Raw genomic sequence first — 25,478 nt, 5'->3', positions numbered from 1 at the left:
ACGTTCATCCCTTCAAACTATTGGTCATGTGCTTATGTTTTGTTTGAAAGACCCACTGTGGATACAACTGCTAATCCCTGGTGTTTATAGACAGAATATAAATTGACATATTACAGCATGAGAGAGCAACTGTTGAAACAGCAGCAATCGGTTTGTCTCCTTTGTTGGAACTGTGTACGACCAGTCCAGGCACAAGTTGGTCACTCTCAAAGTTTCTTCTTCGGTCCATTCTTCTTTTAGTAGCTACAAATAATTTGATACATTACAATTCATAATTAAATCCTAGTATTCCCATCAATTACACATGAAACTGTATAATCTTCATATGAGCTGAACCTAGATATGCATGATGTAGATGGCCTGGTGTACTTACCAGACGAATGGTCTCTCTGTGGTCTAGGTCAGGACAGTCTTGTAGGCTGAGGTTTGATGTTGCTGTTTCTTTAGTCCCTCCTGTCAATGCATTTACCACGGCAAGGCTGAGCCCGGACATGGTAGGACCATTATTGATGATTGAGTGGCCCATCATCCTACCAGCCATGATAAAAAGCTCACTCTCAACCAGTACTGCTGATGTGCTGGGAACGAGGTGGTCTCTTTCCCCTTCAAACATCGTGGTCTCTGCTGCATTCCCTGAATAATTGCAAACAACATTTTACATTAACCCATCTGACATGTCAGATCAAGACATCTTCTTGCACTTACAATACATGAATACCTGAATACAAAATATATTGTATTAAATATATACAAACCAAAATTAAGTTTAAATCCATGTTTTAATTTGGTGATAGCAGACGACAGGATATGTCTTGTAACTCCCGAACCAATTGCAGCATCCCCTATAAAATTGTAAAACCTTATAATAACTTTAATGTGCAAATTCACAGAAATTATTTTCTTCACAGTTATTTTTCTTAAATGAGTTTAAATGTTTCCATATAAACACAAAGCGTGCTGTAACCTTAACAGTAACCACAATCACTGAGATTCGTAGAACACAGTGGTATAAAGTGCAGTGTTTAAAGACTGACATTCTTAAATATTCAATTTTATATTTAAACCTATACCTTGAATGTGGCAGTGAAAAGGTGCTGCCCATCTGCTTTTCTGATGACTTTCTTTGTAAAAAGAAATGAGGGACCTATCACGCTCTTCATCATTATCCCTGGAATCCAACATCAGTAACAGAGAGGGTTGACTGTCATTGTCGCCTCAGTTGCTCAAGGAACAGGCGAACAGTTTCTTTTTGGTCTTCAACTGTTTTCCATACTTGAGGAACACAAAAACAAGTTTAGAACTCATACTTTTGTCTCTGCACAATATGTCTAATCCTCAGTTTCAAGGCTGAGTGGTTTATTTATGCAAAAGCTGGCTTCCAATCAAAGCAATTTCTAAGAATGCCAGACAGGAGACAATATCCCAATGTACATTCTTAAGCTTCAGACAGAAATATGTATGATTAAGCATAAAGGTGTCCTTTGTGTTTAGAACAAAGCAATGACTGTAAATCTATGCTTAAACTGGACACATCAACCACATTACCCAGAAATGACTTTTATTCAGGCAGCTACTCTGATGACAGCAAGTTTTTATATGTTTTTAACATATTATTTTTTATCAACTCCAAGTTCCCATATACAGTTACATTCTCAACATCATAATATTATACTTACAATCTACTTCTGGACTTGAAGGAGCTTCTGAAAGAGAAGATGGTCCTGGCTGTTCCATGTCAGACATGCTGACAGTGAATGAACTTCAAACAAAAAATATGACATTGTTCATGATACAGTAAAGAACCACGGCAGGATAAACAAAGAACTGCACATTCTAACATGTTTTTCCTGTTACCTGTGTTTTTAATGTTTTCCTTCGGATTACTGTACTTGTAGGTACCGTGGGCCTTACAATTACGAACACTGGAATTGGCCTACACTGTAGTCCCACATTATCAGCATGCTATACTAATTAATCTTAAAAAGACATGGTGAGCTACATTTACATTTTATGTACATTGTCCTGTTTTGGTCAGTTGCATGTAATTACAGCACAAATACTTTTTCATACCCTGGAGACAATATTCTTTTCTGATTGGCTTGCAAGTGTGCAATGATTCTGTACAACAGCACACCCCAATAGCTGTTATATCTTTTATAACTAAGCATATATTTAAACACATTAATATTACCTCTCTGCACAAACACTGCCATGGTAAGGAAGTATTAACATAGGGAACTCCTTCTGGCATATAGGACATATCTGCACAGAAATAGATACAATGCAAAAATACACATAAGAGGCATTTACGATGAAATGAAAACACATGTGAACAACACAAATAATCAGACAATATTACCCCATGGCTGCTTTTGGGAAGCTCAGTTTCTGTAGCATTTTCCCCCAGCTCATCTGAAGTCTCAAGCACTTCTCTGTCCTCCACAATAACAGTACCAGTCTGATCCTTTAAATACATTAAGTTCATAGGGTTAAAATGTTCACACTCAACTGCAGTGAATACATATGCAATGAAGAGACTACAGGCTACAAAAGGCTATATTAAAAACTTCTAAGACAGTTTACTAAAATCTTTTCCAAAAGTTTGAGTAAAATTAAGCAACTAGAGTCCCTGTTAAAAATATTTACTGTGATTTCATGCAACCACTGATTAAAAGCTGTTCATTTGAATTAAAGGTTTTTCTTGAGATTACTTATTTGTTATGTAATGCTTTAGAATGTGTGGGAAATTTGATCAAAATTTAAACTGTAAAAAAAAGCAGTGAACAACATGTTATAGGGGAAAAACAAATTAAGCTAATAACAAAACACAACTAACATTTGTTGTTTGTTGACACTCTTCAGCATGTAGAGCCAACATTTGCAGTGGCATGGTGCTATTACAGCTCACACAGGGAACCTGTGGCATTTTTGCAAATTCTGCTGCATTGTATGGAAGAGGTTCAGTGTCCATCTCCTCTTGTAGGGGCGCCAAAAACAAAACATTCTTGCCACTGTTTGAAACAGAGCGAAGCTGCCGACCAGAGTAGCCTTCTGTGTCCATGGGAATTACTGAAAGCTTCCTTTGGCCGCTTCCTCCTGGATTATAAAAAATATTGAGAACATAAACAAACCAAGGACACTAACAGTTTTACATCTTTTTAAAAAAACAATATTCATACCTGTTGCTTTGTAGAACATCCATCGTCCTTGAAGTGGGCAAAGTTTGAGAAACTCCTCCTCCAATAGTGTAACAATCTAACAACATATACAAAAATAAAGACTAAATAATCTAACGTGGAGTTTGAAGATGAAACAGGTCTAACCAAATATATACAATCAGAACTCCAAATTAAAATACCTTTCAAAATATCAAATGATGTGTATCATATGTGCAATTAATTACCTCTTTATGACTGAAGTCTTCTGGAACTGTAATCACCCTTTTTCCTAACCCTGCACGGGCAAGTTCTAGTTCTTTTGAAGCCTTAGGGGTCAAAGAAGTAGGGGCTGGCAGGACATAAACTGTGAGGTCTGTGTGCTTGGATGAAATGGTCCGAGAAGAGCTACAAAACCGGCCTTTACCCTTTTTTACTTCTGTTTTTGAATTAAACATATTAGGAAATTGCCTTTGAAAAAGAGACAACAGAGTGAGTCATTAGACTTGATTACTGCTGTTGGATACAGAAAATAATCCAGACCACAAATGTTAGTTTGCAAACTTAACATTTTATCTTACCTCTTTAAAGCCTGGTTGATTGTAGAAGTGGAGCTGCTAAGGCTGGTACTGCTGGATGAAGAAGCAGAGGTGTTGCTAGGAGACATAGTGGTATTAGCTGAGAAACATGGAGGCCTGACTGATGTGGTAACTGAGCTGTTACGGGTGGATGAAAGCTCTCTTGAAAGGGCTGTAACTAGGGCCTGAGCCATCGTCTCCACCATGTTCTGAAAAGCACATAACACTGTTAAAATGTCCATCCTATTATTATGTGAAACTGTGAATATGTTTAATGCAAACATCACTATATAAGGTTTGAACAACTGATTTTATTGGAGCCACCCATGTTCAACTTCCTAGTACATGATCATCTAAAAAAATCTGAGCTTTTTCAAGTTAATGGTGAACACAGAATGGCTTAAATTTCGTTACCAACACCTACTAACAGCTAGCATTATAGCATTACAAGTAATAATAATAATAAATTATTAATTCGCAACATTTAAAAAATCCCAATAATTAACAATTGGGTCTACATTCTTTTTTTGCAATTACAACACAAATGTACAATACAAGTATGGGCCATGCAAATTTAAGGAACTAATGCACTGGTTATTTTTGCGTTTCACTATGATGGCTAGCAGCCTAAACGATGGAGTTAACCTAGCTAAAATTAGGCTCACTAACATGTTAAACAATTATCATGTGTAAACATATGGTTTATTGCATAACGACTACAGATGATTATGTTTTACTCACTGTAGAATTCTCATTTAAAGATGATGAAGGTTGACTCGCCATGCCGCTGTCCTGGGGTGTCTGACCGGTTGTTGCAGAGCTGGGAGCGCCGCCATTCACAACCACAGTGAAACTAAACAGCGCCCCCTTGTGGCGGCTTATTCACTTGTTGCCACCTTTGTGAATGGAGTGGTGCATTTGTAAAGTAAAGTAAAAGTAAAGTAAAATACATTTATATAGCACTTTTCACAGGCACAAGCCACAAAGTGCTTTACAACGGAAAATAAAATAAAAATCAAAGACACAAAAACACACACTATAAAACAGAAATAAAATACAGTGTACAAGGTCAACGGCTGCAACCTCCACCACTAACTAAACGCCTGCGTAAAAAGGAAAGTCTTTAGCTGTTTTTTAAAAGTATCTACAGTGTCAGCTGATCTTAAATGTGGAGGAAGTGTGTTCCACAGTTTTGGAGCAACCACCTTAAATGCTCGGTCTCCACGAGTCTTTAGACATGAGCGTGGCACAGACAGTAAACTCAGGTTGTTTGACCTGAGTAATCGTGATGAAGTGTAGGGGTGGAGCAGGTCAGCGACATACACAGGAGCTGTGTTGTGTAGTGCTCTGTATGTTAAAGTTAAAATCTTGAACTGGATCCTGAATTCTACAGGAAGCCAGTGTAAGGATTGTGTGTGTGGATCGGGTGCAGAAATGCGCGAGGAAAGTCTCAAAACCCAAAATACGTGAGAGGAAATGAACAAAAAAACAACGTGATCCACAAATGCAGATGCACCATTTTATAACTAAATTTTAATTTTGAGACTTAAGCTTTTAAAAAATATGCAAGTAAATATAAATGAAACATATTCAGTTTCACATACAAATTACGATGTATTTATAAAAGTTGAACAGTGTTTGTACAAATTTCAGATTGTGAGACACAAAATGAAATGTATTTATTTGTGAACAGTGAAATGTATTTACTTACCTATTCTCTTCTCTAAAAGCCCGAATAACTGAGGCTACTGTAAAGCGGCTCAAATTTGGCTGGACTCGACGCCCAGCTTCAGTCATGGTTCGGCCATGATTCAATACATGGTCCGCTACTGTAAGGTTGCCCATATTTCATTTGAAATACTGCCTTGTCTTTGCCTTCCTCTTCCTCTTCGGCCTGCTAGGCCTACACCTGTATCAGTCACTTGAGGCCTCTTTTATACTCTGACAAATGATTGAAACATTCTGCTAAATAAGTTTCCACAGGTGCAACTTGTGTGAGACTATTTGGTAATTAGGGTTCCTAGGTGACCAAGTGATGTACTAAAATCTACTAAATGTACTAAATGATGCTATTTGTGGTCAGTGATTTGCAAAGCTGTGATTTAGATTGATATTTGAGTGAAAACATATAGAATTATGCTTAGAGTTTAGCAGTTTGGGGTCACAATGTTGACACATGAGCTTCATGTTTTTGGATTTGTGTGCATAGTTCCACATTTTGTGTGTATACATTGTGGAAAAACTGTAAAACTACTCTCACAAGTACATTTTTGTCCAAAAAGCTACTTGAGAAAATGTAACGCGTTCTTACCCACCTCTGGTGCTGCTGCGCCTAAAGCGATCGATCACCAGTGGTTGGCGCCAGAGCGAGAGAAAGCGTGAGAAATCGGATGTATGGCGTGTGAAGACAGTCAAATGCGTGTGTCTCACGCTCATTGCGTGAGAGTTGGCAACCCTGTAAATGTGCAGTAGGAGTTGTAGCCCCGATGTTACTGTGCCGTCCCTCTGTGTTCCGTCACACTAATACCGGAAGTACGGCACAGCGGGTTGTGTCCCGGTACACACAGCAGAACAGCGGCTCGTGTCCCGGTACACACAGCAGAACAGCGGCTCGTGTCCCGGTACACAACAGCAGAACAGCGGCTCGTGTCCCGGTACACACAGCAGAACAGCGGGTTGTGTCCCGGTACACACAGCAGAACAGCGGCCTACGGCACCATACACATTTTACTATCTTACTAAATCAAATATTATTCCAAATTGGAGAAATTGTGTACAATTTCATAAAATATATTCATAAAATATATTTATATTTTTTATGAGAAACGCAAATAAATATCACATTGTAAGTTGCACAGTGTTCTGTCCAAATATTTTATCGTCAATAAATTATCAGCTTGACATCACGACCATTAGGCTCTGCGAGCAAAAAAGAAGAGAAAGAAAACACGTTGTTTTTCGCGTTATAAATCGGTAACCCGACACCAGCATACAGAGTTTCCGGCACAGTTAACTTGAGTTTATCACACGACTACGGATTAGTTAATCAAGGGGTTTTGTGATCATGTCAGGTAAATTACGGATAGTCCAACGTTGCTAATTCACTTTTTCTTTACTATTTACATAACATTTGTATAATTATTTGACTGTACTGACAATGTTTATCGGGAAAACAGGCAAAAGTACCGAATTTACCTCGGTGACAGAGCTAATTAACAAAGCACGCGGGTCACAGTGTCCGTACTGCAAGAAGAAAACGGTATGTTCGGAGAGACATCTGTCATCTAAACATTTGAGATTTGCCATATATTATACAGATAAAAATGAAGGTAAGCATTGTATTGAAATATCATGTTATTACAGTTGTATTGTTTGTTATGACAGTTGCATTACAGAGGCTCGCCAATAATGCATCCAAAACAGTTTCATATTTACCATTGTCTAAATCTGATTCGCTTTTGTGTTAATTGAATTAAGGTGACCCTTTATTTGGAGTGGTCCTTTTTGGGTTAAATAAACACAACAGACTCTCAGTAATACAACAACATATCAATAATGTAGCAACATCAGAACTTTGAGCGTATCATGATTTTCAACACTGTAAACAACAATTCATGATAATCTAATAAGTTCAGTTTTTCACATAATTTGGGGGATCAAAGTTCATATTTGTAGATGTTTGTGATTGAGATTAGATGTTGAATAATGTTAGGTTTTGCTTATTGGAAATAACATTAAGTCTAATTCAACAATACCTCTACTTAATATAAGTAATGTATTAAAATACATCTTCAGGGTATTTATTCCAGTTGCTTCACTACCGCTACTTCGCTCAAGCCTTGTTCATGTGGTACTAATAATTTAAGAGCTTATTAAACATCCACAAATGATCACTCAAAATCAGAGGTTACGGTACTAGGCAAGTTAACATTCATATTTCTAAAAGTAGATGAGAGACCTTTTAAGAGAATATTTAAACTACTTGAACTATTACACATTGACATTTATTTCTGTTATTGTAAATCTAGAAGGATTCATAGCATGTAAGAGTTTAAATAGTGTTCAAGAGGTTTGATAATGTTTGTAAAAGTGTATAATAGTAAATGTGAGAAAATGTTATTGAGTGTAAGAGGCTTAATAGTGTGAGAGAATGGACAGTGTATGAGACAAGGAAGTTCAAATGTTGTGGCATAAAGGGCCTCTCATGTAATAGTCTAATAGATTACTGTTAAAATATGCTTTATTTTCAGAGAAATTTACAATACCATGCATGTGTGCAGAGGTCAAGGATTCTATAAGAAGTCACTGGCATTGTTCCCAGTGTGGGAAAATTATTCTTAAACGTGCAAACTTTGATGTTCATTTAAATTCTCATGGTAAGTATATGACACATTTCCTTTTAAAACATGTTACTTATTGCTGACCTAAAAATATTGAGCAATGATAACTATTATATTAGATAAAGTTAATTAAACATTTCATACAACTTTCAGGCTGTTTAACCAAAAAAGCAGAAAAAACAGGTGAGTTTCCTGCTGTGAGTATAACACTGTTCAAGTCTATGGGAAAATGTCCGTTTGATGATTGTTTCCGACCAAATAATATAAATGATAGTGTTTTATCACTCCATAGAACACCTGTCCCACTGTTCATTCACCAATGCTAAAGCATTACTATGACTTCACTTTTTCGCTATGTGACACACTTCCCTTTAATTAATCCATTATGTGTGATTCATTCTCTGTTAGAACCATCAGAACAAAAGTCAAAGCAACAAGAACAGACCATACATGAAGAATCTAAGAGTACACTGAAATGTCATACATGCCATGTCTCATTTGCAAGTGAATACAATTTCAGACGACATCAAAATGTAATCCATGCAAGTGTGACAGAACCCATATTTTGCATTGATGAAGAGAGATGGATCTTCTTTACTGCCAAGGACAAAACTGGAGTTCGTGTTCCCATCCATGTCATGAAATCCATAAAAAATCAAGTAATTGCTTGTGAAACTGATAATTGTAAGCAGTACATGGATATGACAGAAAGAAGTGGAAGGCCAGGCAGAGAATGTCTTCATCTCTGCAGAGTTCAGACAGCAGCAGTTCATACTCCTCCAGCTGCACTTAAGGAAGATTGCCTTCAAAACATGATGGATAAAGGCTTGATTTCTTCTTCTAGGGTCAATGAATGCATCAAATTAAACAATCATGCCTGCAAAGCAAGATCCTGTTGTGTCTATCCTGTGTTTTATGGTGACTTTGGATTTTCAAAAAGGTATGTGCACTTTTCTGTGTACACAGGAGAAAGTGACAATTGGTGCAGATTTGGTAGAACCCGGGTCACTTTTGATACTGGAACTGGTCAATGGAGTTGCCGGTGCAAAGGCACAAGTAATCCCTCCCGATGTGTTCATCGTTACCTGTGCATGTGGTGGACTTTCCAAGAACGCCAAGACTTGCTTATGTACTTTGATGATACAGACAGTGATATGGAAGTGGATGAGCAATATGAGACAACTTCAAAAGAAACTAAAGGGCATCTAGACTCAACAGACATTCTAAGCATGACAAGTTACATGAGGAAGCATAAAATGATTCCTGAAGAGCTTTCTGAGGATTTCTGTGTGGTTAGGGAGGTACCCAAGAAGTTTGAAACACTTGAAACCATCTGTCCTTACTGCCCTGGACCTACTCCACCTGAGCTCTCACCTCCTAAACTGTTTACCAAAGAAGCAGTTGTGTATGGACTTTGTTCTGTCACCAAAGGTTTGTATGATTAGATGTAATTGTGGTTATTTGTAAGTTTTCACAATGTAACTAGTATTATATAACAACTTTGGCAAAACTACCATCTTTTTAGGAATCCATGTGTATATTAAGGAATGCCCAGTCTGCAAAACAGCAGTTAGATTTCAGGAGTATACATCTGGATTTCATAATTATAACAACAAAGTCTTCCTGACCACCCAGCTCTGTCTTACCTTAACAGCTGCACTCAAGGTAGGAGAGCAATGTAACTAGAGAATACTGTGTATTTTGTTTTTAGTTAGTTTGTCCTTTAAAATGATGCAATTTACTTCTAATTTACAGAACCACACAGCGATTGGCCGGGCCCTTTCAATCGTGGAAGATTTAAGCGGCTGCAGAGTCCCTCATGACCCAATAAGAAAAGCCTTTTTCCATTTCTCTGCACTGAGGGATTACAAATATGGTTTCTTTTGTTATCGCTGTGGACACCACCCTTCTATAATTGTTGCTGATGCAAACTGGAAAGTTGCATTTGACATTCCAGGTAATAGTTAAAAAATAGTTATATATAGTATTAAAGAAGGTTCATTCACTGACCATTTTTGGTGCTATATAGAACTGTTTTTTAAAGAAACTAAAACGTACAGAGCATGGAGCCACCAACACTAGTGTTTGGAACCACTTATCTGTGTGCTTATTCCATGTTCCAGTGCAGGTACTGAAGAAACCTAATCCTGAGACAGTGAGGGCTGAGGACCTCAGTGTGAACATGAAAGAGAAGTGGCAGAACTTGGAGAATGAGATGATTGCTTCTGGATTGTGCACTGGTGAGATGCTACTCTATGCAATAAGGCAGTGTTTCTTAATCCTTTTGCTGGTGACCCAGCTGCACTGCATGGTATTTATGACCGGAGGTGTCAATTCCAGGTTCAGAAAGTAAAAGTCCTCACCGGGATTTTGCTCAGGCTTCCTGGATTGTGTTTATTCCACTAATTTTACCTGGCTTGCACTAATTAGAAAATCCAGCAAGCTTCAGTAAAATCCTGGGAAGGAGTTTTACTTTCTGAACCTGGAATTGACACCTCTGTTTATGACTCAACACACCCAGTTCAACTCCTTAAGGACTTGATGGGATGGATTAGGTGTGTTTAGTCAAGGAATATTTGAAAAGTTATAAGTGCAGTGCTGGCTGCAAGCAGAGGTAAGAAACAGTGCCAAAAAGTTAGAACATCACATTTTATTTTCTTTCATTTATTGTTGTTCTATTTGTTGGCTTTAGGTGGAAGAACACACAATCCCTTTTCAAACATGCTGACATATTCTGATTTGGCACCATGGATTGGAGTGAACACCAGAACTGGAGACATTGTTCCCAAAACAGAGCTACTGAAGGGACTATGGAAGAAAACTAACGTGGGCAGAGAATGCCAAGTGGCCAACACAGAAATGAATGAAGATTACATTCTAGATTTGCTTGAAAAAAAAAAGGTTAAGTATGCATTTTTCAACAATATTATTTCGAATTGGTTATGATTACAAATGAAAGTATGTGATACAGAGATATTTCTTTAGGCACAGAAGGCAGAACTTGTATCAGCTTGTGAAGCACTGGGTGTTTCAGCAGAGGGAACAAGAGAGGACATCCTGAACAGGTTGCAAGAGCTCCTACTGTACAAAGACATTTATCCAAAAATGTTTGTGAAATTGCAGAAAGCTGGGGGTAAGTGTATTACAAAATCTATAAAATGCATTATGCACACGTCACGCCCACGTTGTTCTCCCTGTCTATGTCTGTGTCTATGTTTATGATCGCGTGCTCCTTGTCTCGACCCTCACCTAGTTCATAGTTGTCTATTCCCATTGTGCACAGGTGTTGCTCGTTTGCTGTGTATATATATACACCTCTGTTTGCTGCCTGTCTTTGTCATTAATTTTGTCTTAGCTGTTACCTTGTGTCAGTTACCTTCAATTGTCCCTTGTATTTCCCTAGCCTTTGTTTTGCTTGATTGTTTGTTAGTGTCTATTTGTTTTATTACTTTGTTTCCTTTCTGTTTGTTATTTCTTGTTTCTTTTGTTTATCTTTATTATGGCTTATTTTAGTAAAAGACATACACGTATGTATCTGCTTCCCTTGTCTCATCTCCAAGTGTCACAACACAAAATGTTTTACTAAGTATTTTGTTTTTCTCTGTTCCTTTTTAGGTGGGGTGTTACATGTCTCTTGCCCACATTCAGTTGTTTATTACTGCTCTCCTTTGTGGTGGCGAGAGTCTGCTAGGGACCATGCCGATGCTCTCCTGAGCTTTCAGCATGCCCCAAATGTTTATGTAAGTGATGTGGCAGGCCGTGTAGCAAGACATCTCAATAATAGAACAAAACAGGATTTTTTTCAGCCATATGATGGAAGACTTTGTGAACCTACAAAAGACAATATTGAAAAGGCATTAAAGAAGACTTTACAGATTTCCCTGCCATGGCTTACTTCTAGTCAGCCAAAAGGCATTAAGGAAATGGACTGTACCTCTATGCATTCAAGACCACATCCAGTGACAGGAACTAACGAGCGATACAGCCTCTATGACCGATTTCACCAGAAGAATCAAAAACGTCCAGAGGAAAGACTGAGAAGTCTATGTCTTGTTCCAGAGCTTCGCTCCTCTATAAACACAGCAGTGGCAGAGCAACTTAATAGAGAAATGGCCTCAAGTCGGTATTTTCTTTGCAATATGAAGGACAGGCACTTCATATTTTCCTTGAGACTCATGTTCCACCTCCATAATCAGAAGGTAAATCAGGAATTCAAACAAGACATGATGAGGATTGCATTGGACCCTTTAGAAGTAGATAACAATGGAAGACTTAGTATTGCTGAAACAGGTTTGTATGGCTGGTCTTTGCTTTTTCAGAATTAAAAAATGGATGAATGATTAAAACATTGTTTCAATTATAATTGGCAGCACATGCACTCAAGAAAGAAGGGGTAATTGAAGTTATGGAAATGAAAGGGTTGCTTCATGAAGAAGAAAGCAGTAGGAGCTGGCAGCACTTCTCAGTTGGTCTTTTTCCAATTGACCAATCAAATGAGGTATGTTGTCTTTTTTGTTAAAATATATAAAAGTAAGTTGTATCACTGTTCCTGTTATAAATATTGTAATGTCTAAAATGTTTAGGAAAAAGTAGCAGTCCTTTTTGCTGAACAAAAAGAGGAGCACCTGACCATAATAAGGATTGCGAATTGCACAGCTAACCTTCAAGATCTGAAGAGTTTGTACCCCCCTGAAATGATGTCCAGCGAGGAACAGTCAACTGGAAAAATCAGAATGCCATGGCTGACGGATAGCGTAAGCATTAATCTCCCAAGCACACTGTATCATAACAGAAAACGGAGTTAAGACCGAGGAATGAATTGAGTTTTCTTTCCTCACAGGTAGTAGATACAAGACTTTCTCAGCTGGTGGAAAGAGCACAGAATGTAAAATGTTCATACTTAACTATTAGTTCTGAAATTATGACATTTTGTCGATTTTTGAAAATTGTTAGAAATATAACTTTATTGCAGGTCATCCTTATTCCGACATTTAATTTCATACTTTGGTGGAGAGACTGGCAAAAGAACAAAGCAATTCAAGATGTGCATCTAAAATGCATTAAGGTATTCTGAACTAACTAAAGTGGTATTATTGACTACATTCTCTGAAGTTCTGTCTCTGCATTTTACAGTAGTTTACTGCTTCATTTTGAGGTACAGTCTATCCAAATGCCTTCTTTGTAGGATGTAAAGAAGAACACAAAAGTGCTCATTCCCCGTGTTGTTGGACACAAAACTCCAGAATCTGGGAACCACTTTATTCTGTGGGTGAGTATAGCCATTTTATTTGTTTTTTCTGAAGTCTTTATTATTATTATTATTATTATTATTATTATTATTATTAATAATAATAATGTGTGGTTCATTTTACATTTTAGGTCTTTGATGGGGTGACATCTGAAATTAAACTGTATGATTCTTTGGGGAAGACCAAAACAATTGCGGACCAGGACATGGAATTGTTATGGTGTGTATATTTATTTTTTCTTTCTGGATTGTTGGAAATTATTTGGTACTGGCAATACTGCTTACATTTATGGAATACACAGTGGAATTAGGGGTAGCCCATGTCACGTTGAGGACCCCGGCCCCTCCCTTTTGGGCGTGTGTATACGTTGTCCACGTGCTTTGTCTGCGTCTGTGGATCTCCGTGGTTGGGGTTATGTCGTGTGATATGTCTCACCTGTGACTCGTCTCGTAATCACGTGGGGATAATGTGGTTTGTCTATTTAATGTGCGCTCGCGCAGTGTCCTGTGCTCGTCGTTGTCTAAAGTCTACACGTTTCAGTGTGTATGTCTACATGTTCCTTGTGCGCTATTGCGCAATTTCTGTTGAAAATAAAAGTGACGTCAGTCAGACGGAGGATTCCGTGTCTCTTCCTTCGCCACGACCCCAACGTCACAGCCCAGTTGTTCATAAGATTTGTTAATATTAACTAAAGATATTAAGATAAATCTCCGTTGTCAGCATACAGTTCTCATTTTCTAATGTTTAATCACATCCACATTCAAGAATGTGTTGTTTTTATTCTAATTGTACTTTTTCCTAGTAATGCATTCCAGAACATCTGGAACTTGAGCTCTTGGACAATACAGAGTCCAGCCCAATGGAAGCAGTCTGATTCAGATAACTGCGGAGTACTTGTTTGCACAGTAAGTATCAGTGATTACTAATTATATGTACTATGTGAATAAGCTACTTAAAAGGATTCTGCATCTTAAAATAGATGGCTGAATTGGAAGTCAGAAGCATCAAAGCTGCAAATGAGACTCTCTTTCAAAAGCAGTTGCTTTACCTGCGAAGATATCATGCAGCTGCATTAGCAGCAGAAGCTATTCTGCCGGTATGTTTATGGTTTGTTTAGTTATAAAACCAGCATCTTCTTTTAAAATGTCAGTCTGTCACCCTGTAAATATATATTATTTTAACGATTATTACAGAGACATGCAGCACATGATTCAGATTGCTTGGCTGGCAAAATTTATGCATGCACATACCAAAGAATGTCTGGACAAAAAGCTAGGTACATTCTGCATACTTATCAACATTTATTTTTCATTCAAATGTATAAATCAAGCCATTATTCTGACAAATTGAATTTAATTGTTGTGAACTTAAATAGATCCCTATATCCAGATGTCTCCACATTCAACTGGGTACAGTGTGACATTTGCGAAATGTGGCTGCATACAGACTGTGCTGGAGTGCAGCAAGAAAATCTCCAGAACACAAGTTTTAAATGTGGATGTGACATGCCTTCCCCTTACCCATACACAAAGTAAGCGAAGGAGACAATTACGATAATGGGGAATTGTACTAACCATGTTACTGTTGGAACAGCCATTTATTGAAGATACTTGTTTCATTCCAGTCTCCTCTCAGTTCTGAGTCAGAAAGGTGTAGGATGTTTGATCAGTGAAGAGGAAATTCAGGTAATAACCACACTTCCAATTATTCTTTTTCTAATGTTTTCTTCTGCTATGACTTGCATGTACAAGTCTTTAGTTATGCTTGAAGACTGTTTTTTTTCTTCTTACTATGCCTCCATCATATTATTTTTCTAACCGAGAACTAATCATAAGTCAACCTCATTACTGACCTCACTAATGCTCTTGTGGCTGACTGCAGCTAAATCCTCACACAAATGTTAACATGAAGTGTAAAGTCTTTTCAGCTTAGAGACACTCACTGCAGTAAAGGAGGGACAAACCTGTCAATACCTTAAATTTTGCACAAAATATTGTTTCTAACACATTACTCTATTTCTTTTTCCAGTTGTGAATGTTGTCAAGCTTTTCACACACCCTTATGACTATATTCATAACTTGAAAGCACTGTCATTCCTTCAGGCACTGCATACATTTCAGGTTATTTAACATAATAATACAATTAATGTCTCAATAGGAGTTACATAGGCAACTGTTCAGTGGCGAGAAGAAGTCGGCGCGAATGTTTCTCTGGAACCATCCCAACAAATGCATGAAGCTTCGAACCATTCTTAGGCCTAGACTGTCTAAATTTAGCACTGACCGGGTAAGTCTGTTTTGGATAGGTTGTTTATTGAGGTTCAACATTGTTCCATGTTCATCATGTACAATTGAATGGAATGTTAATAAAATTTGTGTTATGTTTTTGGTTTTTTCCCTCCCCCCAGATTGATGAGCTGTATGGAAGAATTCTGGCAGCTCTGAGTTTGGACAAAACAGAACTCAGAAATGTTGATTATATTATCGATGTTATGCTGCCAGAGGTAGGAAAATTCAGTGATGACAGTATGTTTCATTAAAATAGAACTTTTATATTAACAGTACTCTAACACTACCCTGCTAAATGTTTTTATTAACTGCTAATGAATAATGTCTACTACCACTGCAGGTGACTCTATTGATACTGAGCAGGCATGAAGGCTTTAACCGGTACCAAGGAGAGCTATCTTTGTCTACTCCAGGCGTCATTGTTTGAATATTATAAAAGGCAGTTTTTTTTGTTTGTATGTTTTTTTTTCACTCCTCTTCTTTATCATATTATTATTTGACATAATTTAAAAATGCCTGTATAAAGTTAATTTATTCACAACACTTTATTTTTTGTCTTATTTTACTGTACTTGTGATGCTGCAGACACACGAGCAGGAGACTAGGGTGGTAGCGGGCCGTATTTATTATCCATAGTGGGATGCGCTATAAGCGCGAAAACCAAAACCTGGAGGTACAAAACAGGATTACTGATTTAGACAGTTAACTTAAACTCATTCAAGTTCAGGATTGTCCTAAAGGAATGTTCCTCAGCTCATTGCACAACCACAACTTGAGGTTTAACTTATCTAGTTAAACTGAAATCACCTATAGCTACTGAGCTATATTGTTAGCTAATAACCTCTCCTTCCTTGAGCTAAAAGGTGAGCAGAGCAGGTGAAAACACAAGAATATACGGTACAGAAGGTCACCTACAGGGCAAAGTACAACAAGCTTGTCCATTATCCATGTCTATTTAAAATATCGTCATAAACACAGTGTGTACGTCCCATAAATAAAACATAACATTGACCATATGCCGCTGTTGTGTACCGGGACACGAGCCGCTGTTCTGCTGTGTGTACCGGGACACGAGCCGCTGTTCTGCTGTTGTGTACCGGGACACGAGCCGCTGTTCTGCTGTTGTGTACCGGGACACGAGCCGCTGTTCTGCTGTGTGTACCGGGACACAAACCACTGTTCTGCTGTGTGTACCGGGACACAACCCGCTGTGCCGTACTTCCGGTATTAGTGTGACGGAACACAGAGGGACGGCACAGTAACATCGGGGCTATAGCTGGCTCTGTAAATGTGTTTTGCTAAGCGCTACTCACGCAGCAAACAGTGTTTGTTATTAAAGGATACATGTTGAATGCAACGCGTTTCTGCATCCTCTAAACCTCACATCGTTACACAGAATAACTAAATAGTAACAATTACACTAGGAAAACCAGCACTAACAAGTTTACCACTATTTGAGTTAATAATTTCATTTGAATTTAAGTTTAATATAGTTAATTTATAGTTAAAATAATTTAATAAATGTTAATTAATAATCATTTAATAACCCAGGCATTTCACTTGTTTTCATTAAATAGGGTTAGCACTGCCCAAAGCCATTACTGAAGCTCTGTGAATTCATAAGATCAAATGGTCACGTGAGTTCAGGCTTCATGCTGGTCTCTTCTTGGTCATCTATGGGACATGCACAAGAATTTAATTATTGTTAATATTACTAACACTGAATATAGACAACACTAAAACATAGTAACGGACAAATGACACCGAGGCGGAGCGGAGTGATTTGAAACTCTGTGTCGGAGCTTGTTTCGAAACACCAGTGTCACGTGTCCGATGACGTTCGAAGCTTCATTTATTCAAAATGTTTTGAAACCTTATCACCCTTAACCAACATTTAGCCCTTAATATAAGTTGCATTTATTTGATGGGTTAATCTGGAATGTGAGGGAGAACACCTGCATATTTTAATGTAATGACAAAATAATATAATAATATATAATGAACGAAACACTTGAATGACCACTCAGACTTTTCTGAACTTTTATTGCTGTCAGGATTGAAACGGTTCTATTGCTTCAGTGATCCTCTTTAGAGGCTGCTATGGCTTCAGTTGTCCACCAGATGTCACGGTCACTCAAGCCTTGAAGCTTCGAATCTTTTTCGGCACAATTGTTAGGAAAGAGGTCTTTCCTTCCGACATGGCATTTGTTTTAGTAATCTGACCATTTGAATGAGGAGAGAGACAGGAGGGAGGCTGTCATGTGTTTTTGATTCCTTAGTCTGTGAAAAAGAAACTGAAAGAGCCACAAGGGTCAATGAGAGAGTGAAAGTCCAGTAGAAGAGGAGCCTGTTCGGGTGAGTCTTTCTGTTATTGCTCTTATCAACTCAAACGTACCCATTAGTGACACAGTTACGTGGTTATTTGTGTGGTTTGTGCTGCATGTGAGATGCTGTTGATACTGAACGTGAGAACCAGGGTCTATCGTGCGGTGGATGTAATTTGCAGAAGTGGTCATTCCAGGTTCAAAAAGCAAGTCTTCACTAAGATTTTGCTCAGGCTTCCTGGATTGTGTTAGTTGATTCCACTAATTTTACCTGGTTTGCACTAATGAGAAAATCTAGCAAGCTTGAATAAAATCCTGGGAAGGAGTTTTACTTTCGGAACCTGGAATGTCTGTGTATGAAGAATCTGTCTGTGCTGTACTTCACTAAACAACAAGGTTCTTCAAACCAGTCTCTTCTTTTTCAAATCAGCCTCTGTAGGCAGTTTTAAGCACAGACAGCGCTAGGCTTAGTGAACAGAACTGTAAACACCTGCAGGTAGAATAATAAAGGTGGTTCCCCCCTCCAGAGGTAAACTGAAACGCTGACTAGGAGAACCAGTTTGGCAACAACGCAGCAGATGGACTGACTTCCGATAACCGTATGATCTTTAAATAGGTCATGTAATAACAGTAGTTCTGCGAAAGGGGGCGCCATTGTAGTAACACTACTGCAACATAAAGTAACCCCTTAATTTTGTTAAAACTGCCTCTTTGTTTCTCTGAAGGGATGATTGATTCTTTTTCTTGTTTTTTGGCTGTAATTTAGCAGGAAAAGCACAGCATTTGATCCTTTAGTTTGTGGTTATATTAACAGACAACACAGGAGCACAGGACACGAGGGGAAGAAGAGCCACTATGCCATGTATGTATGTGTGAATCAAATCACTGATTTGGTCTAATCTGATGCACACTAGTCTAAATTATATATATACACAAACATATATTTATAAACTGATACTAGTCTAAACTATATGCATACATAAAGATTATATATGAATATACTTTTTAGCACAGTTGATGATCATTTTATATTCAAGTTATGCAAAACTTTTGTTACAAATCAAAATAAACATTAAAGTGTGAACATTTCCCTCCAGTGGTTGTGAAGTATTTCCTTTTGCATGGAACTACAATAAAAGCTCAGAAGGACTTTATTAGTAATCTCCACAGACAAACTTCACGCCTGAAGAAGGTGGATGATGTGAAGGACTGTGACGTCATTCTAGATTTCTGCTGCATTGTTTCAAGAGCGGGAACTGACCTAGGAACAGAACTAAACGCACTTAATGATGTGTCTGGTAATCATTGTTCTAAAGAACATTAATAAACCATTACACTGATACGAGTTTCCATAATTTAATCAAGTATTTGTATCATCTTCCACAGACTCCAAGCCTGCTGTTCTAGTGGTGCTCCATCACACATTTGACCCATACTGCACTGTACCAGACAGCAGCAGATCTGTAACCAGGGAGAACACGACCACAGTGGACTGTCTCTTCTATGAGGACCAGGGACTTCTAGACTGTGAGAAGAACAAAGAGGCTCTCAGCAGAGCTGTAAAATGGATTGAGGATCAGGTACCAGTGCTTCCTCGCAAATGACCTAAATCTTGTTTGGCAGATTGAACATGAGTTTGGTTACATGGCTTCTTGTCACTTAGGAAAGTTGTTGCACATGTAAAATGAACATATGTCACACAATGTTTATTCATAACTATTGTCATGAACATTACAATAAATGTTGGTAAATTATTTACTATTATTGAAGGACACCTAAAGTGAATCCCTGAGAAGAACATTTTAGATTTGTAGATATTTCATTTCTAGGATGGTTTGTTTAAAAGAGTCTTTGTGTTTGTGTATTAGCAATGCTGCCATGTAGGAAAACCCATGATGTGATAGCTAACAGACCAACTGAAACCTGAGAGTTTATTCCAGAATCATCATACCATCCTCCCAATGTGTGTGTGTGTGTGTGTGTGTGTGTGTGTGTGTGTGTGTGTGACTGAGTGTTTCTGTCTGCTGTAAAAGATAAAAGGCATTGTAATAAAATACAGTTTTACCTTCCAGAGACGAATATTAGCTACAAGAGGCAAAAGTGAGTCTGATATCAAACCACTTCATCATCCTCCTCTTCCTTCTCATGAGTACCTTTATCATCTTCACCTCCACTTTCACACACTAACCTTTAATGTAATAGGGTGTTTCAGATGATATTCTCTGAGATAGCATTAATCTCCATTTCTCAATGACACTGACTCTTCTTACTGCAATATTTCTCCAGACTCCTCAGAGGAGGATGTGAGGCGACCATTACTGCAGCCGAACACGGGACGACGCAGAGAAGAGGACGACTCTGAGCTCTGTGGGTGGTGTAGTTGGAATACAGAACAGGACAACTCTGAGCATTGTGGGTGTTGTAGTTGGAATACAGAACAGGACAACTCTGAGCATTGTGGATGTTGTAGTTGTTGCCTGACCTGCTGCAACTGTGGTGCAATGGCCATTTTCTGCCCATGTTTGTGCATCTTGTGCTAGTACATTTTAACACTAGTTATCTCTAGTTGTACATATAGGACAATGATCATTCAGGCCTCAAACTGAGGTAAACAGTTGGGCCAACATATTTATTCATCTCATGGCTTATATTTCCATAATTTTGGTGCTATTTGAGAGCCTCTACTACAGAAGAAAAAGTCAAAAAAACATAAAAGCAGTTTTGACTTTGGGGATGTAAAATGTGTATATGTGTAATGGTGATGTGAATTTTTCTATAATATAATCTATGATTCAATAGGGTCTTGTCTGACAAAATAAAAAAATATTGAGCACTTACAGGCAAGTATTGAAGAGTTACACAGCATTGCGCATTACATGTCCCATGGAATGTACAGAGTGCCACACCTTTGTCCAAATTTACCACACCCTGACCCAAGACATTATCAAAAGCATGTAACATATATACCTTATAATATAACATAACATTAATGTAATGTTAATATTAGGATAGCAATGTCCAAGAGGCTAGCTAAGCTAACCATGCTAGCTAAGACCTACATGATTAAGTACTACAGTACTTAAATGCTCTAATACTGTTTATCATCTAATATTTAGGTGATATTTAGTATACATTCTTGTATGCACAATTGTTTATTTGTACTCAAACGAGTCCTCGTAGATCTTCGTAGCTGTTGTTCATTCTACCTGTTGTCGCGTTTGTGACCACAGAGCGTGCTGTATCACAGGCATGAGTGCTTTACGAATGCTGCGTAAACTACGCCGATGCAATTTCTCGTTTGTATTTACATTTTATCGTCTTTTAATTACATAAATGTACTTAAACAAGAATGTTTCATTACATCATTTTAAATGAAAATAGCAAGCTTCATTGTAAGCAAGCTCTGTAAGATGCTGTCATCACGAATGGTAATTCTGCCCCTTTGGATAAAATGTTTAAATTGTGATGAACGTAATGAGGACACGCAGAGGGGCGGGGCATCAAAACCAGATTGAAGTGCGTAGTTTTCTGGGGTTGGCCTCCTATTATAGGAGGTTCGTGCAGGATTTTGCTACCATAGCCCGGCCACTGCCTAAATTGACAGAAAAAGGGGCAAAGATGGTATGGAGTACTCAGTGCCAAGAGGCTTTCGATGAATTGAAGCAGCGGTTGATAATGGCTCCCATATTGGCCTTCCCGGATCCTGATAAGCCCTTTTTGCTTGATACTGACACTAGTGATGTGGGCATTGGAGGTGTTCTGTCCCAGTCGGTGGATGGCAGAGAGCGAGTTATAGCTTATGCCAGTAGAGCCCTGAGCAAGACAGAGAGGAACTATGCTACAACCAAGAAAGAGCTACTGGCAGTTGTCACGTTTATGAAGGAGTTCCGGCATTACCTGTTGGGGAGACGGTTTACACTCCGGACGGATCACAATTCATTGAAGTGGCTCCATAGCTTTGAGCAACCTGAAGGTGGTTGGAGCAGTTAGCGTCATTTGATTACGAGATAATCCATCGACCAGGAAAAACCCACGGCAATGCTGATGCCCTGTCACATGCCCCGATGATTTGTGAGTTAAGAGCGGTGGTGCAGCAAGTGGATGAAGAAGCTGACAATGAAGGTATGAGGTGGGACTGGAGGCAGGCACAGAGCAACAATGAGCAGCTTCAGAAAGTACGGGATTGGGTGGAGAAGTTTGGGGCAACACCCCCTGATGAGCTGAAGAGGGACCCACAGTTAAGGGGGTACTGGAATATGTGGAGAACTCTTTGTGTGAAGGACGGCATACTATGGAGTCGACAACGGGGTGTCGGTAGTGTTGATGTATGTGAGCGAGTGGTTGTCCCAAGAGGAGTGGTGCCTGAGTTATTGAAGATGTTGCATAACTCTAAGACAGGTAGTCATCTGGGAATGGCAAAGTTGAGGGATAAGATTAGGACACGGTTTTATTGGCCCGGGTGGAGTGGGGATGCCATAGATTGGTGTAAGCAATGTGAGATGTGTGCAGCATATAAAACTAAGGGAGTAGAACCTCGAGCGCCACTTCGTCCGATAAGAGCTGGGTATCCCTTTGAGAAGCTCGGCATAGATATTGTTGGACCCTTGCCTGTTACTCCTAAGGAGAACAAGTACATACTCGTGATTGCTGACTATTTTACTAAATGGTGTGAGGCATTCCCAATGAACGCTCAAGATGCCGAGACAGTGGCCAAAGTTGTGGTGGAACAGTTCATCCTGAGGTGGGGTGCGCCGCGTAGTATCCACACAGACCAAGGGATAAATTTTGACTCTGTGCTATTCCGAGCAATATGTGAGCTCCTGGAAATTCACAAAACAAGGACTACCCTGTATCATCCCCAGTCCGATGGGCTGGTGGAGCGCTTTAATCGCACTCTCACAACAATTGTTATAGATAGATAGATAGATAGATAGATAGATAGATAGATAGATAGATAGATAGAGCGAGCGAGCTTTATTGATCCCTTGGGACGGATCCCTTCAGGAAATTGCATTTCTCCAGTAGCAGCGTTACAGTACTGTAATGTTTACAAGCACTAAGACAAAGATTAAACACACAACATAATAATAAAGATAAAGATAAACTAAGAAATAAGGCAATGTATAAAAGGATGTAATTGCACATATCCCATTATGGAGTATTGCAGCCCATTATGTAGTATTGTGATTCTGATTGATTATATTATATTAGATTATATTATATTATAACATATTGCACATAGCCCGGTTTATAGGTGATCAGCTAATTCCCAGGCATCCTCAGTCTACCCATTGGCACATCCACCTATTTAACTCCTTCCCCCCCTCTTTCCCAGAGAGGAGTTGTGTAGTTTGATGGCATGAGGGACAAAGGAATGTTTGAGTCGATTAGTCCTGCACCTGGGAAGTAGTAGTCTGTCACTAAACAGACTCCTCTGTTGTATGATGACCGTGTGCAATGGGTGACTGGTGCTGTCCAGGATGTCCAGTAGTTTGTTCAGTGTCCTTTTTTCTGCCACCGTCACCAGAGAGTCCAGCCCCATACCGACTACAGATCCTGCCCGCCTGATCAGTTTATCTATCCTGGAAGAGTCCTTCTTGGATATACTGCCGCCCCAGCAGACCACGGTGTAGAGGACACTGGCCACTACAGTCTGGTAGAAAGTCAGCAGGAGTTTCCTACAGATGTTATTGTTGAGGGAGATTGTGATGCCTGTTGATTTGCTGTTTGATAATGGGGTCAGGAAGTCCCATCAATCCCTTGGGGGGTATGTGGATGAGCTAGAAGGGAGACTTAGATCAGTCCATGGTGCCATTTGTAGACACCAAGAGCTTGCCTCGGGGGGCCAGAAGGAGATTTATGATTTGAAGGTGCAAGGACCAACCTATGTGGTTGGAGACCGGGTGTGGGTTCAAGATAAGGCCCGAAAAAAGGGCATGTGTCCAAAGTTTCAAAAGCATTATCGGGGGCCATACACCGTTATAGAGCAGATTGCAAAAGAGCTTTTTAGGGTGTCTGGACAGGGGAGACCTGAGGTTGTTGTTCACTATAATCGCTTCAAGCCCTGCACGCGGTCTGTTTCAGGTACAAAGAGACCAGAGGGAGTGAATCGTCCCCCAAGGAGAAGGGGAGGAGAACTGAACCATTCTTACCCCCCTGGCCTAATAAATGCTGAACCTCTTGCTGCGTGGTGGGTTATGCAGAGACGGAGAGTAGGGGAGGTCCTAGGTGGTACAGGATTCGAGGGACCTGGTTTGACTAGGCCTGTGGAAGGGACAACCTTGGCCTCTACATCGGGAGTGGAACAGACCGTTAGCCCCCCTGCAGTTTCGCAAGGACTTCAGGAGGAGGGACAACAGCGGCATAACTGTGGGGAAGGATCGGACGGATGCCTTTCATGTAGTAAAGAATCCACGACATTGACTGGCTCACATCCATGTACTGACAATAGTCCGGAATCTACAACTGGGATAAACCTACAGCCATCCAATGTCAATAGACCTGTTCGACGTGCCAGAGTTCCTGCTTGGCAAAAAGACTACGTGATGAATTAAAGTGAGACCTGAGGACGGGTCTCTTCGTATGGGGGGATAATGTGATGAACGTGATGAGGACACGCAGAGGGGTGGGGCATGACCTGTGTGTCCTATGGGGAAGCAACACGATCATATAAAGTGCTGGCGATTTTAGTTGTTCGTGGCTGGCAGGAGTCGCAAATAGTCCGCGAGTGTGCGCACACGAAACGAACTGGCTATGCTGCTGTTATAATGTACTGCGGAGGACAACTGCCGATACGAGACGAGTGGCTGGGGGCGATTGCCTGGTCACGAGTGAGGCCTTGAGTGGATACTTAATGGACAAGACGCGTAACCGGGTCAGTTCGCTCCTTTTTAGAGATCTATTGTGGGTTTGATGTTGTGATGTGGGGTATAGATGTATTAAAGCGTCGTGGTAATCTTAATGCAACGTATTCTGTGTGTGGGCGGGTTTTTTTATTAGGAGGTTAACTGTGCTGTAAACAAAGAGGGAGTGGGCACTGGAGAGGAGTTGTGGTTTGCAGTGAAATGTGATTTATGAGATTCCCCAATCGATTGTGTGAGCGTGCTTTAACCGAATGCAATTGTGTAATGAGCGGTGTTTGGGTTTGGGAGAGTGTTCACGAGTATGTGTGTGTTTACCTCAGTGCCCCCCTTATTTTTAGTTTGCTTAGCTAAAATACTCCTGGGGTGTATATTGTCTTGAATAAAAGCTGAATAATGCATTTAAGTTGAGCCAAAGAGCGTCCTACTTTTTATCTGTGATATTGGGGACATGCAGTAGCCAGACCATACTGGCTTAAAAGAAAAGGTGGTGGCAGTGGGTACACTACTAGAGTAAGGTAAAACATTACAAAATATAGACTAATAAAAGGTTAGGGTTATTTTTGCATTGTTTTCTGTTATTGTGGAGTCGCTGTGGGGTGATATGTTTCCATGGTAGATGATGAAACTGTGCCAGGTCTTTAAACCATAATTATGCACAAGAGTCATCGTTTAACACAGTTT

At 39.4% G+C, this 25,478-nt stretch overlaps 1 protein-coding gene and 3 long non-coding RNA genes across 7 annotated transcripts in view; 3 read left to right on the top strand and 1 right to left on the bottom strand.

Moving 5' to 3' along the window:
• The window catches only part of LOC143518449 (uncharacterized), a 153,623-nt gene that overhangs the window by 13,354 nt on the left and 114,791 nt on the right, over positions 1-25,478 (bottom strand). The window lies entirely within an intron of this gene.
• Positions 7,865-8,584, top strand: LOC143518446 (uncharacterized). Its single transcript, XR_013132190.1, has 3 exons — positions 7,865-8,109; positions 8,227-8,256; positions 8,482-8,584. It is a non-coding gene; the product is annotated as an uncharacterized LOC143518446 (long non-coding RNA).
• LOC143518315 (uncharacterized) lies at positions 8,947-16,126 on the top strand. Its single transcript, XM_077010755.1, has 22 exons — positions 8,947-9,013; positions 9,184-9,504; positions 9,728-9,738; positions 9,829-10,030; positions 10,197-10,313; positions 10,766-10,974; positions 11,059-11,206; positions 11,689-12,363; positions 12,444-12,571; positions 12,657-12,827; positions 12,914-12,958; positions 13,046-13,138; positions 13,259-13,342; positions 13,453-13,541; positions 14,125-14,227; positions 14,302-14,418; positions 14,516-14,598; positions 14,698-14,853; positions 14,947-15,007; positions 15,480-15,608; positions 15,730-15,825; positions 15,951-16,126. Exons 1-22 carry the CDS (start codon positions 8,947-8,949, stop codon positions 16,035-16,037), a joined length of 3,192 nt encoding a protein of 1,063 aa, XP_076866870.1. The 3' UTR covers positions 16,038-16,126.
• On the top strand, positions 17,744-20,771 carry LOC143518433 (uncharacterized). 4 transcript variants are annotated; one of them, XR_013132173.1, is made up of 7 exons: positions 17,746-17,965; positions 18,462-18,533; positions 18,701-18,796; positions 19,032-19,232; positions 19,321-19,514; positions 20,007-20,034; positions 20,221-20,771. It is a non-coding gene; the product is annotated as an uncharacterized LOC143518433 (long non-coding RNA). The 4 variants fall into 4 exon arrangements; XR_013132174.1 differs by having other exon boundaries at positions 17,747-17,965; positions 18,749-18,796; XR_013132171.1 differs by having other exon boundaries at positions 17,744-17,965; positions 18,462-18,796.

Source organism: Brachyhypopomus gauderio, chromosome 7, assembly GCF_052324685.1.
Source record: "Brachyhypopomus gauderio isolate BG-103 chromosome 7, BGAUD_0.2, whole genome shotgun sequence".
NCBI classification, from domain to species: Eukaryota; Metazoa; Chordata; class Actinopteri; order Gymnotiformes; family Hypopomidae; genus Brachyhypopomus; species Brachyhypopomus gauderio.
This window is presented reverse-complemented; position numbering and strand designations above follow the sequence as displayed.